This window comes from Sebastes fasciatus, chromosome 16 (assembly GCF_043250625.1).
Source record: "Sebastes fasciatus isolate fSebFas1 chromosome 16, fSebFas1.pri, whole genome shotgun sequence".
Classification (NCBI taxonomy): domain Eukaryota; kingdom Metazoa; phylum Chordata; class Actinopteri; order Perciformes; family Sebastidae; genus Sebastes; species Sebastes fasciatus.
The window spans coordinates 15,973,174-15,988,205 of NC_133810.1; the positions used below are offsets into that span (position 1 = coordinate 15,973,174).

The following is a 15,032-nucleotide window of genomic DNA, read 5'->3' on the forward strand; positions in this document are numbered from 1 at the left end:
AATAGACCTCATTTAAATCATTATGTAATAAAAGTTGCAAAATTAACTAACCAGAGTTATTTTCCTCCACGGGACTGCACCGCCCTGCACGCTCATATGACACATTCGGTTCTGCCGGCTTCCTGCTAGCTGTATGCGACTGTAATAATGGATATATTGGCTGTAATGCATCACTTTTATTATCTTATAATACACCCATGGGCTGTATGCTGTAAGCCTGTACCGTGGTGGATGTATTAACGTCTCTGTTCCCAAACAACCGGCTATCGGCCAGTACCTAGTAGCGCTAGTAGCATGACATCAACAGAATTTAATGGAGCTGTAGGCTGTTTAGTAACACGCAGGGCAAAAGCACAGAGCACAACCTCTTATACATCCATGGTCTGTGCTCTATTGATCATCCATTTTGGAGGTCCTTGACAATGAAGAAGATTGAGATTGTTCTAAAAATCTGTGTGCTGGATTTTTTTAACTTCCATTTATGTCCATCGCTCACTTTATGCTCCTCTGGGAAGCAGCTGGGCAAAAACGTTTAATAAATAAATAAGTAAGTAAATAAAAAGTTAATAGTATGTATATTTATAATATTTGTATTGTTCAACACAGGCTATTTCAGGAAAGACATCAAATAAGATAACAATACAGCTACACCAAATGTCATTTCCTGGCATGCATGTGACATATAAGAGAGCTTTTTTATTTAACATAAAAATGCTGTTGCAGCGTACTTATTATTTTGTTATTTTCATTCTTTAAAAGTCACCAGAAAGCAGGAAACAAAGTATCTGAAACTCAATTTTTTCTTCTGGGGGAGGACCTAGAGGTGTGCATCTTTGGTTTTGAAATCCCCCCTATTTTTGAGGTCTCAAGGTTGACAAGTGACCTAAACTCTTGATAGCAAAATTGACTGCATTACTGTATTTCAAGGGACAGACAGAAAGCTTGATATACTGACAAAACTGACAATATGCTGATATTGATCTCTCAGAGGCAACCGGGTGTTCTCATACAAAAGATCTGCAAGCAGCAGGAGGCTTCTAAGTGGCAGCTTTCTACATGAGAAGACATATGTGACAGTAAAACCCAGTGACAGGCCGACAAGTGAGGTGACAAGGGACACATACTCAACTTGTGAGAGCTTTTATGCGAATCTCACTATGCGTGGATCCACTTTATAGGGAAAATTGAGCTGGAAACAGTGCTGTAAATCGATTTAAAGCACTGTTTCCAACTTTCCTTTGAAAAGAAAGTGGCTCATTCTTAATGTATTCATAGGAACATATTCCATCCAAAGGATGTATAATCACAATGAATTGATTTAAACTTAATATCTAGTTCTTAAATCTTCTCATCATTGAGAGCTGTACTAAAATCACAATGAAAACCGAGTTCAGCCATGCTAGTGTCTCTGTGGCAGTGCTGCGACCTAATTCTAACGTAGGCCTGCCAACATGCTCACAGAGACATTTAATTAAAAAACACAAATGTGAACCTCATGGTGGTTAGGGTATCACCAAAGTCATTAGGATTCATCCTCTGAGAACGATGGATATCTGTACAAGATTTTTGTGCCAATCCATTCAATAGATGTTGAGAAATTTCACTGAATAAGTGAAAACATTGACCTGCTGATGGCGCTAGATGAAAAGTAAAGAGGATCACCAAAGTCATTTGGATTTGTCCTCTATGCACAATGGATATCTGTGACAAGTTTCATGGCAATCTAAGTTGAGATATTTCACTTGAAGCCAAATATGTCAACCTGCTAGTGGCGATAAAGGAGAAGTCAAGGGATCACCAAAATCATTAGGATTAGAGACCATGAATGTCCGTATAAAATGTCATGGCAATCAAATAGCTGTTGAGATAATTCAGTCTGAACCAAAGTGGAGGACTGACTGACCAATCGACAGACATTGTTATCCATAGAGTCATTTATAGATTTCATTTGATTCCAAAATATGGATGAAAGACAATAGATGTGAATGCACAAATCACATTCAAGACAAGATCTGAGGTGTACTGTACTGTAGGCTATTTAAGAAATGTTCCACATTAAAGTCGTCTATTATGAACAGAAACAGAAATAGCATCAGTGAAACTCTGTGTCACCACGGCTCTCTGGAGAACAAAATAAGAAGAATTGTTATCCAAGGGATTGGTTCATTTTCTCAAAAAGGTTTCATCATCCATATTGCACCCAAAAGTCATTTTACATGTGGACACTTCTCCTCTCAGAGCAGTCACAGTGCAGCAGCGACTCCAAAGAGTGGCGCAGAGCAAATGTCTGAGAGTCGTCATACTGTATTTCACAGAGGAGGGTGATCTAATAAGCTATATACTCTGTTCTCCACGTGGGAGGAGGAGGGACATCAAATAATCGACATCAAACAAGCCTTGGCCTGTGCCCAGGCACGGAGCGAGAGGAGTGCGGGCTGCTAGATGTGAAGTTATGATAATAGTGGAGAAAAGACATGAAATTATAGCCCACTTGTTCGTATAATGCATATTTGTTACTCATATCGGAATTGATTAAAATTAGCATCTGCAGTGTGTCTTTTGTTTTCACTGTGCTCCCTTTTTGAGCCTCCCCACTGGTTTTCACCTGTCATCCAACATCACACACATTGTTTAGATAAAGCTGGAATAAAATGGGACACCGAGCAGCTCTGTTTTTGAATGACACTGCGGAAAATAAGCTCTTTGTGGATTCAAGCAGGCATGATTATGCTTACTGTGTTACATGTAGGAAGAAGAGGGATTTCCTTATGTAACTATCTTTACCTGCACGTGTAGGTTGCACAGTAACCCAAAAAACAATGAGCAAAACGTGGACTACTGTATAAAAAAAGACTGACAGAAAAAGAACAAAACACAGCAGCACCCGAAGGCCCTTATAATTGAGAAACACTGTGAGCTCCAGTGTTTGTGCCTCCGACAGATACATATCTGTGCACTCAGAGGATAATGCATGAAGCTGTTTAAAAACGCTGATATCCAATGCGCTCCTCGGCGGAAAACAAATAAGCCACAGCACTTATTACAAACACATCATTCAGACAGCCGGCAAAATAGAAAGACAAATACACACGATTCCGGCAAAGCATAAATGAATCTTCTTATTAATAAATCACTGACACTGGCAAGAGATAGGATGCACTTTTCCCAGACAGCCCTTTTAATATAATCAATGAGCTTCTCTTGGGGAAATTTGGTGTGATCTATTTTCACAACCTACTCGTGTGATGGGAAGAAGCATGGATGCCTGAGCAATGGAGCAAGTGGAACAAAATGCATCGCCACAATTCAATTAGGGGGAGTAAAGTGATAGTTTTGATACCCCACTTTTTGTCTTTTTAAAAATAATAATTATTATTTGCATTAGCCCCGTTGATTTTATTATTTGGGATGTAGTGGAGGGTTAATGCACATAAACGCAGTTCACCCACCTTTTACAAATGCAACAACATAGGGTTTACTCATCTTTTTACGAGTTTACTATTATTAAGCATTAGTTTAACATACTGTATGTGTGCCAGTCGGTGATTTTGTACAATTACGGTTAAATCTCCACACTAACGGACGACCCACAGATCTGTCGTTTTACTATTGGCTCACAAGCCTTGTTAGAAGTGGGAACCAAACGTCAGATATCTTCCACAGAGATAAACCAAACATTAATTTTGGACCCACCACAATTTTTTAAATGATTAATTCACAATCATAATTTTTTTCAGGAAAAGCAATACTTTTATTCAGCATCTTTCTAAAGGCTCTGTGGATGAATTATTATTATTATTTTTTTATATTTGCCAACATAAAACTTTTATCAATAAGACCTTTAATATCTCAGGCTAATTTGCTGCCCTGCTCTCTTCCTCTCCCCATACAACAGCAGACTAATATAGATTTTCATACAGCATTGCCAGATGAGAAATGTTAAACTATTGTACCAGAGGCTTAAAATTATTGTAGTTTGTGGGAATTACAGTATTGTACACAAATCATAACCGCGAGAACAAGGCAGGCAGACTAAATTACAAGACAGGAGGGAGAGAGAACAACAGCCATGCTCGCAAGAAATGTTCATCAGCATCATAGTCTATGCCAAGCATGATTGGCTGGAAAGAGGTGGCGTGAGAAGGGAAGCGTAAACACCAGTGGGCTACCTCTGAAAAGTGAAGCCAATGCTGAAGTGCCTTAAACTTGCATTCTTTCTAACAACCAGCAGGGGGCGACTCCTCAAGTTGCAAAAAGAAGTAAACATTGTAAACATGAGTTTATGGTCTCAATCTCTAGTTTCAAGTCTTCTTCAATACAGCATGATGTTCATTTAGTAAATTATGTTCCCATTTAGAGTCAAATAGACCATAAAGCAGGGTATGCCTTAGGGAGTGGCTACCTCGTGATTGACAGGTCGCTACCACGGCGTTGTCCGGTCTGGGAGTTGTCCGTGTTTTCGTGTTAACCCTTTCACAGTGTGTTTTCAGTTCATGAAAGTTAATTATAACCTTTTGGTGGCCTGCAAATGTCTTATTAAGCATTCGGTTGTACTTAGCTCCCCCCTCTCATGTCACTACTGGTCGCAAAAAAAAACAGATGGCAACAGCCAAAAAACAAAGATTGCGCCGGCCAAAATGTTGAATTCAAGGCCACAAACCAATGGGTGATATCACAGTTACTATGTCCACTTGTTATATACAGTCTATGGTAAACACGGACGTAAGATCCATATTTTGTTATCCGGAAATGAATTGAAGTGAGACAGCACAGACTAAAACCAACTAATTGTAAGCATCACAAAATGGTCAAATTATCATACATTATGGCACTTTTGGCACTATTGATCGTAAATTATACAAAGAGTAAAATTATCATACAAACACAATAATTATCTAGTAACTGACACCGATGGTTTCATAGTACCCTCAATCTAATCTAGACTAGTGCACAGGGCTTTTTCTTGACGTTGAGTAGTGTAGAAATGCAGGAAATTTGTTTTAAATGATAATTTTCTGTCTGAGGAAGGACCTCCAGACCACCCCTGCCAATTATGTATCTTGCCAAGTTTGCTCCCCCATTTTAAAACATAACCTGGCACGGATGGGAAGAAGCACTATCTTATGAAAGACATTAAGATAAAATGGAAATGTGGCGGCTGATAGATGTCACAGCTGAAGGGTTCGGACGGGATATTTTTGGCCTCTGTATCTCATTCCCCCCACATCCGTTAAACAAACAAGCCCGAGCTATCTCTTAGGCTCTTTTGTTCCCTGATATATGCTTCCTTTTCCTTTCATTTTCCCTTTCTTTTTTCACTATTTCACTTTATACTATCAAAGAGAAATGCACAGCTTCTAAGAGGACACAACAGGAACAGAAATAACATCCTGCCTTCAGTTGATCGATGAAGCCAAAAACATCTGGTCCTTTGTGGTTTGTGTGTGCATCACTGCTGAGGAGAGAAGCGAAGCATGTATGTGTGTGTTTCAGTGTGCAGCAGTCCATGTGTGGCAAGAACAAGTAAAAGAAAAAGGCTCCTTGAGTGGAGAGCAATCAGCGCAAAGGAGCACCAATCTGAAATTAATTAGACTAGATTATTTTGTTTTTGATTACATCAATTAAAGCTCTAAACAGGCACTTCTGAAAGACTAGAAGAAGGGGTTTGTTAATGAACTGCAGCCTCCTCAAGCTAATCTGAATCCTCACAAGATAAAAAAAAATAATATACTGTTACTCTGGATAAAATATACATCATATTTCCTCTCGGTGCTCATTAAATCTCTTTCTGTAAGAATCGTTTCCTTTCCGAAAAGACAGAACAAGAAGACAGCTTTTTGAAGTGTCAGCTTTTGTTGTTGCCAACATTACTGGGTCAATTATTTTAGATGGTATAAAAAGCTCCAGGCAACTGCATGCAGCTTATAAACTACACAATGAGTACCAGTATTTACTGCACTCTATACAGTACCATTCAGTGATTTGGCATGTGCACTTTGACCTCATTGATCAATAAAAGAAGGTTTTACACACAAAACAGGCACACAGGTCCCTTCAAACAGGAATAGGATCAAACACAGTGTATTTCACCAACTACAAAAACAGAAATAAATTGATGCTAAAAGTACATAAACATGATTTGGTTGCAGGAAAAACTGGAAACTGGAGCGAAAGTAAACGTCAACAATCCTAGTTTCTCTCCTCATATCCCCCCGGCCTTGTCAGCAGCTCATTGCCAGTACACTAACACGCTGCTACCTCATGAATAAAGCACTCTTAATTTAAAACTCCTTCCAGCCCCCCTCCTCACCTGCATGCCACCACTAGGCTTCTTGTGATTTAGCAGCAGCTCCACAGCTCCCACCACTTCCTTGCGGATGGCGTGCAGCAGTGCGTCGCCGACGTAGACGTTGAAGCTCAGCAAGAGCTCGATGATCTCCAGGTTCTCGTTCTCGATGGCGATCAGCAGAGCCGTGCGGCCGAGAGGGTCGATGCAGTTGATGTTGATCTTGAAGTAGATCTCTGCTTCCTGGTGAAAATAAGGGTGTGATTGAACGTCACAGTTTGTTTAAAGAGCTATTCTGGGACTTGGTTTAAAGAAGACCTATTTTGCTTATTTTCAGGTGCATACTTAGTATTTTGGGTTTCGAGTAGAACATGTTAACATGCTTTAATGTTCAAAAAACGCTTCATTTTCCTTGTACAGGCTGTGCTGCAGCACCTCTTTTCACCCTCTGACTGAAACTTTCTGTTTGAGCTCCTGGCCCCTCGAAAAGCCGGGTCTGCTCTGATTGGTCAGCTGGCCCACTGTTGTGATTGGTCAACCTAACCAAACTCTTTGGTCTTCGATCTATCTCGGTTCTTCCGCCAAACTAGCCGCTAGGTTGGTATTACGCAAATCTGTTACTTGGTGACATCACTACATTACGGAAGAAAAGGCGGGACTTCAGGCGAGGCGTTTGAGGCAGTTCAGGAGCAGTGTCTCTGTGGGGCAGACTAACTCCCTTTGGCGTGGACTTTGTAACTTTGCAGACCTTTTACATGCTCAAACTATATAACACACTAAAGAAAAGAGAAAAAGAACTAGCATAATAGGTCCTCTTTAAAAGAATATCATTGATTAGAAGGGAAAATAGTCATTGACATACACATTGATTTTGATTTTGGAAATGTTAACTCCTCGCACCTTTCAGATCTGACAGAGCAACTCAAAAGTCTACTAAAAGCTTTGCTCCGAGAGACATGATGAAATCTAATACATCGCCTCAAGTGATGTTGTGTTTGGAGCTGAAGACTACAAGTTTGAAAATGAAAATAAATCTGGACGTGTGGAGTTAAAAGAAAGTGAGCTCTGTAGGCCGCTCCTCATCTCTGCTTGAGGCTAACAGCTCAAGGCTATGTTAGCCGCTATACTAGCACAACACCCCTGAATCTCTGATTGAACTGTTGGCAGCTGAAATGCATTGTGGGTAACGTAGGAACCAGGTTTTGACAAGGAAGAGCAATGTGTGGAATAAAAAAGACAATATATCTGATTCTGCTGCAAAAAACTGACTTAGTCCAGCAATGTTATTCAGTAGGAGTGCAACACTTAATCGTTGGTGTACTCTTTTAAATAGGATCTTTGGCGGCCTGCCACATCTGGCATTAACTGGTTATAGTAGCAACATTTTAGGCTAAAGGCCTAAAAAGGCAGTCATGAAGATTTGAGCAGCATCATGTGGCTTTAAGATTGAGATTTGCTCTTTAGAAAATAAGTAATGAGTAGTTTTTCTCATCTGTTTTCTTGCCTTATTGCATTGTGTTGTTAACTGCATTGCTGTGTGACGAGCCCTCTGTTTATTTTGGGTGATTTTTGCATCATTTTGGGCACCCAAGGGACAGTGAGACTGCCGAACAGCTGGTGTCTAGCAATATTCGGTGTCTACTGAAGGTCTAACACCTGTCAAGGTAAATAAATAAAAGCCCCAGATGTTATTGGAAACGAGCAGAGGATAATCACGCTGCACATGTTACCCATAAATCTTCTAATCTTTTCTAAATCAATCCAATTAGGTTAAGGCTTTAATTTCCATCCATTCATCCAGCCATAATTTAGGGTTTCAGAGGCTATATTTATTCATCCATTTACCAATCAAATTACCCATTCTTCCATGCATTTGTACACACCTCCAGAGCCTGTTTGACACTAGCATAGTCTCCCTTCTCCACAGCGCCGAGGTAGGCTTTCTCCAAAGGCGACAGCTCCGACTCGGCCCGCACAATTCTCAGCGGGATGCGGTCCCGGTACGAGGAGCTGTCAGTCCGCCGGTAGTAAAGCTGTGACATCTCCCTGGACTTCAGCTCACCAGCACTCTGCAAACACTGCTACAGCTGCTGCCAAGCTGGGGGAGTTCACACTGGAGGGGACAGCAACAAAAGGTGTTATAGGAAGAAGACACATGTTGCTGGTATTGACCTTCACAAGTAATAAAAAGATGAGGTAGAGAGGAAAAGGAGACGGAAGCAGAGGTGAGAGGATTATAGAGGCCATTCATAACATGACCTACCTATCCAAGCATCACCTACCTACCTAAACTAGAAATCCTAAGGAATGTTGTCAGGAAGAAGGCCATTTTCAAAGGGGTCCCTTGACCTCTGACCTCAAAATATGTTAATAAAAATGGGTTCTATGGGTAACCACGAGTCTCCCCTTTACAGACATGCCCACTTTATGATAATCACATCACATCAGCACACTGACACACTGACAGCTGTTGTTACCTGTTGGGCTTCAGTTTGCAATGTTATAATTTGAGCATATTTTTTATGCTAAATGCAGTACCTGTGAGGGTTTCTGGACAATATTTGTCATTGTTTTGTGTTAATTGATTTCCAATAATAACTATATACATACATTTGCTTAAAGCAAGCACATTTGCCCACTCCTATGTTGATAAGAGTATTAAATACTTGACAAATCTCCCTCTAAGGAACATTTTGTATGGATCAAAAATGTGCGATCAATTTGCGATTAATTTGCAGCAGACAAGTCCCCCAAATTGACACAAGAAGTAATTGACACAACATTTATGTCACTCATTATGCTTATTTTGCAGTGAGAGGGATCTATTAGTGACCTCGGAGCTTTTAGCGCTTTGCTTTCCGAGTGCCTCACATTTCTCAGAATTACCCATCTTGCATTGTTTTAGGACAAAAATGCCGTGTCACTGCATTGTTTTCTCTGTTGTCCTATCAGGTAAATCTAAACTAAATGAGGAAAACAGAGGAAACATTGGCATTGGTTGCTCCTGCTGAGAGACGTCATGATACTCAGCATCAGGCTTGAGGTGTTGCAGCTGGTAAGATCTTTAATTCTTGAGTTACTAATGGCTTTAGTTAATGTCATTAGTGATGCTCGCTAATTGATCGACATCAGCTGACTCAGTGGTTGCCTGGTGACGGCAAAATGAGCTTCCAGTACTTTTGGCTGCACAGCTTCACATAATCGAGCCTTCATAGTGACACTGTGCAGCAATCGTCTCCTAACAAGGCAACGGTCAAGATCTCTGGAAACTGGCAGTGCTGAGATCTACAAATACACTGTACATGAATAGAAGACGAGGAAATAGTGTTTACAATTACATAAATAAGTAGCATTTGTAAACGGTTTCTTTGACGAGTTAATCCTTAAAATGAGGCTACCCTTTGGATCTCCTCAGACTATGCAGCCATAATAATGAGCTCATTCTAAAACAAGCACCATTAGTGAGTTGGCTATAACCACTGAACAGATGCACAAAAAAGTAAATATATAAACAAGGGATTGGCTGTTTTTCCTCATGCTCTTTAGAGGATTTAAGGACAAGAACAGAGGGAGATGGAGAGGGTGAAGAATAAAAACACCAAACAAGATAAAGGGGAGAAGGTTGAATGTTACTAAATATAAAAAATAAAGGAGTTCAAGTGCGTAATGCCCCTCCTCTCTCTCTCAGGACAACTCATTACTGCTCTCCTCTGTGTGTCTCTATTCACTAAATAATGAGTGGATTAACAGACTCCCAGCAGCTCAATTAGTCTATAAGAACAAAAAGAAAAACAATTTCTTCTATAAATATGTGTAAATGTATGTGTGCTGCCCAAAGCTCTGTATTCTGAAATAACACATTAAAAGGAATAGTTTTGGGAAATATTTTCATTCGCTTTTTTGCTGAGAGTTAGACGAGATGATTGATGCCAGTACAGTAAATATGAAGCTATAGCCAGTTATCTTAGCTTAGCACAAAGACTGGAAACAGGGGGAAACAGCTAGCCTGACTCGGTGAAAAGGTGAGAAAATCTGCATAACAGCAACTTTAAAGTAGGGCTGGGAAATATCGCCAAAACCTTCTATCTCGATATACGTCATTTCATATCTCGAAAACGATATATATCACGATATAGCATGTTTTCTGGTAAGTCGATAAATAAATAGTCTGTATGAAATAACCACATGGTAAAGCTTATTTTTGTATACTTATATGTGAATTAAAATATCCGACAAATGAAAAGTACTTTCTCATTTAATTTATTACAGTTTCAAGTGAAATTATAGATAAACTAGAAGTGCACTCGGAGAGCACAGACCTCCGCCAAGGCAGGTTTCATGAACGCATCATCAGTTACACTGTGCATGTCTGCGTGGTATTAATGCACACGATATTTCAATTTCATCACAATATGATTTCATTGCAAGACGATAAATTATCATATTGCATTATCGCCCAGCCCTACTTCAAAGCTCATTAATTAAGAGGTTTTATCTTGTTTGTTTAATCCGTGCAAAAAAAGTGTAAAAACAACATATTGTTCTTTTACGGAGGTCACTTGCTTCACACTATTATATCCTGGCTGGCGCAGTAACTTGCTGGAGTCTCAACTGGTTGCCTGGCAACCTCACAGTGATGACAATACTTCAGGAAGTTACTCCCAGCCAACATAACCCCATGTAAAGACATAAGAGAGGTATCACTCCATCTTCTCATCGAACTCTCAGCAGTAAAGCCAGAAATTCCCAAATGCAAACTCTCCCTTTAATTGAGTCAACACGATACATTTCCAGTTGATTCCATCTTAAAGTTTGAGCAGTCATTTTCTGAAGCAGGTGGCAGGCAACAATGTGACTGTTCAGGTTTTGAACTAGCAACCCTAATGTTCCGCAGGAGCAGGACTTTAATATGGCTGAAATGCAAGTAAATAACACCAAAGTGGTGGATATCAGAGGAACAACATGCGAGTCACTGTCGGTCGGCGTTCCTAAGCAACATTTTTTCTCCCATTATGTCACCTGTCACCTCCTCTTACACTCAAAGTGCCACTTCACTGCTGTAGAAATGCTCCACAGTGCCCTTCTAATTTCCCTCCATGAAGGAAAAGAACTTCAAAGATCATCAGAAAAAGAAAGATTTGCTCCACTGAGAACTTTTTCCTTCTGGTACTGAAGCAGGTTTTCACACCTCATCTGAGATGCTGGGCATTAGTTTGATATAGCCATAGCAATTTGTGTAACGATTTCACTTTGAATCAAAAATACCTGTGAACTGGCCACACGGGGACCCTGCAGTGCAGTCAGCGACGCCGAATATCAGTCTTTAGAGGCTAAAAATCATGCACTGTGCAGAGGACATGCTCATGCACTACATTAAGGAGGACTCAGTAAAAGTAGATCTTGGTGCCAATAAAGGAGTTGATAGGTAACATGCCTTTAACAACACAAGCCCAGTTCTCAGCAACAGTGATAAACATTTTTTAACTGTCCTTGTCTGTTTTTGAGATGCTTTAGTTTATAATTTTTATAACAGTGTAGTGGCATGCCATCTTGGCCAGGTCTCCCTCAAAAAGAGATTTTAAGGGACTTTGAATATTACATTCAACTCTATTCAAAAAGACACTTTTCTTTTCTCTTAAAGTGTGTTTTGTTATGGTCTCAAAAGACTGATTTCCGGATTCACTGTTCCACTGAGGGATATAAAGGTATGTTTTAGTGTTTGTTTGACAAATGTCATAGACATCAGATAACATCACATACTGTGAGCTACTATATAAGTGATGGATGTCACCTCAGCCAGGTATATATATTTGCTGCGCTTATAACGCTGTTGTGTCATTCTAATTTGGCTTTTTCCAATTAAAATAAAAAACACTGGGTTGATTGTTGATTGTGCACTTTGGACAGAAATTGCCACAAATACATAAAGTAAGGCTGCCCACCGAGCAGAGACACCAAGAGGATTTATGGATGATCTGCTGATATCTGTGTGTGCTATTATTGAAACACACACACACGCACACACACACACACACACTCAGCCTCCTGTGCAGAGGGCCCCTTCCTTCAAGTGGCCTAATCACACTGTCCTGGAATCAATACATGATATAGAAATAGAAAATCTGGTCTTTTTTTGCTATGCAAAGTGTAGTGTGGCAGGAAATATGTTGAGCTAAATGTCTTTTATTCTAAAAGGATTGCATCGGTTAGACAGCACACAGTGCTTAGATGAGCTTTCCAGCAGACCATGAAGCCCATTTTTTACAGAAGCATGTCCTATGTTTATACAATGGCAGTGAAACAATCATAAAATTGTCAGCATTCACTAATTAATGACAACAGGTCTGGTGGCGGTGAACCTGTGAACACTCACAGGTTGAGATTCTGACAGCTTTATTTCTGTGTTTGTGTGCTGAGGAAAGGTTCCAGGGAATAGCATTGGATGGACATAAAAAATGATTGTGAAAATAAAAGAGGACTCTCCTAAAGGCACCATTACATTTTTTTTTATCTTTACTAGCAGTGAAAAGCCTTTTATACAGCCAAAACATGAATTTTTAAATTGGAGCAACTAACCTTTGGGATGTTGGGCATTGGAACTTCGCTCATGGAGATTCTTCCTTTGGAGAATATCCAGACATGAGTACTAATAAAACAGATGCTTTAAAGCCTCAACTTCTTGAATTTTCCCCCAAATGTGCGAGAGCTGCAGTGTGGATCTGCATGGAGACCCTGCTTGGTAATGTGATGCCAGTCCGTCGTTCTCTTGTTTTGTTTTTTTTTAGTCTAGTCTGCATTCTCCCCTCTCATTTTTTTTGGAGACTTGACAGTATCCCCCACAGTACATCCAGATCCGGTCATCACGACTTCCATTCGGTCTGATTTTTTTTATGGGGAGAAAAAAACAAAACGCATTCAGCGCACCGCGCAACAAATCCTGGAGACGAAAATAAGCCACAAACCAAGTTTTCCTCCACGGATTACAACCTGGTTCGGCAGTCCAGTTTCCCCCCAGGGTGTCTTTTTCCACCGATGTTCTTTCCCCACTCGACTCTTCCACCTGTTGGGGGACGATTGAAAAGCGAAAAGCAGCGCCTCCAGGAATAAAACGCAGAGCGGCCAGATGCCTGGCGAGCGGTGTGCGGAACGCTGCTGCTGCTGCAGACTGGTCGTGCGCACTTGGAGACGCATTGAGCACTGTGCCTCTCTGTAAGAGAAGAGAGAGGGGGTACAAAAAAATCATCTAAACAAGACGCAACTCAGCCAGACATTTAGCCTCTGCTTCAAACAAATGGAACATAACACAATTACACTTTCCAATTTTAGCTCTCATGAATGACATCCAAAGATAAGAAGGACAGATATAGTGCGGATTATTATTATAAGAGCAAAAAAATGACTTCTCCATTTGTATTGGAAACCAGTGAAAGTACTGGAAAAAGTATCATCTATCTTTATCATCATTGTTAATTAAATAAAACACAATTCTGCATTCAACTCATATGTAAAAAGCTATAGGGCTGGCAATCGATTCAAATATTGAATCACAATTAATCGCATGATTTGTCCATAGTTATCGAGATTAATAGCAAATTGATCGCATATTTTTATCTCTTCAAATGTACCTTAAAGGGAGATTTTTCAAGTATTCAATGCTCTTATCAACACGGGAGTGGGCAATGACAGATATTGTCCAGATATTGTTCAAAATGTACCTTAAAGGGTGATTTATCTAGTATTAAATACTCTTATCAACATGGGAGTGGGCAAATATGCTTACTTTATGCAAATGTATGTATATATTTATTATTGGAAATCAATAAACAACACAAAACAATGACAGATATTGTCCAGAAACCCTCACAGGTACTGCATTTAGCATAAAAATATGCTCAAATCATAACATGGCAAACTCAAGCCCAACAGGCAACAACAGCTGTCAGTGTGTCTTGCCCCAAACTGCATGTGATTATCATATAGTGGGCATGTCTGTAAAGGGGAGACTCGTGGGTACCCATAGAACCCATTTTCATTCACATATTTTGAAGTCAGAGGTCAAGGGACCCCTTTGAAAATGGCCATGACAGTTTTTCCTCACCAGAATTTAGAGTAAGTTTGGAGCGTTATTTAACCTCTTTCGCGACAAGCTAGCATGACATGGTTGGTACCAAGGGATTCCGTAGGTTCTCTAGTTTCACATGATGCCAGTATCTTCACTCTAGCTTTAAAAAAATGAGCCTGGCGCTTCAACTAAAAATCCCAAGTTGCGTTAATGCGTTAAAGAAATTAGTGGTGTTAAAACAAATTTGCATTAACGCGTTATTATCGCGTTAACTTTGACAGCCCTAGTAAAAGCATAATATTTTACATATATCTGATGGTCAACCAGTGAAAAAGACCAACATAAGACAGCTAACAGAGTAAATATAGTGTATGTGTATGTATCACTGGGCTGGACACATTGCACATGCTTGGTGTTGGGAGTCAAGTTATATTATGGTTTGCCCACTAATTTCTTCCAACAGCTTATCATCTCACTGATCATAGTTCAAACACAAATGCCAACTCTCTCTCTCTCTCTTTCTCTCTCCGTTTGACTTACAGGCCTGTTGATGCTGTAAATTCTTCCTAATAGTGTGTAATGCTGTTGAATGTCCTCTGACATGTTTATAGAGCCTCCAGGCCAGACTCATTCCTTGCGTCTGACCGATGTGTGTATGTTTGTGTGTGAGTTTATGTTGGCAGC

General features: G+C 40.0%; 1 protein-coding gene across 5 annotated transcripts in view; it reads right to left on the bottom strand.

Moving 5' to 3' along the window:
* LOC141752829 (short transient receptor potential channel 4-like) overlaps positions 1-15,032 on the bottom strand; it is a 99,621-nt gene that overhangs the window by 19,823 nt on the left and 64,766 nt on the right. For 2 of the 5 annotated variants that reach the window (XM_074611039.1, XM_074611038.1), the window contains exons 4-6: positions 12,863-13,493; positions 8,170-8,399; positions 6,311-6,529 (exon numbers count right to left, since the gene is read on the bottom strand). In XM_074611039.1, the coding sequence (XP_074467140.1) occupies positions 6,311-6,529; positions 8,170-8,328 (378 nt within the window). In that variant the 5' untranslated portion in view covers positions 8,329-8,399; positions 12,863-13,493. Of the gene's footprint in view, positions 1-6,310; positions 6,530-7,186; positions 7,360-8,169; positions 8,400-12,862; positions 13,494-15,032 lie in introns of those variants that run through there. The other 3 variants (XM_074611041.1, XM_074611040.1, XM_074611042.1) reach the window with 2 other exon arrangements.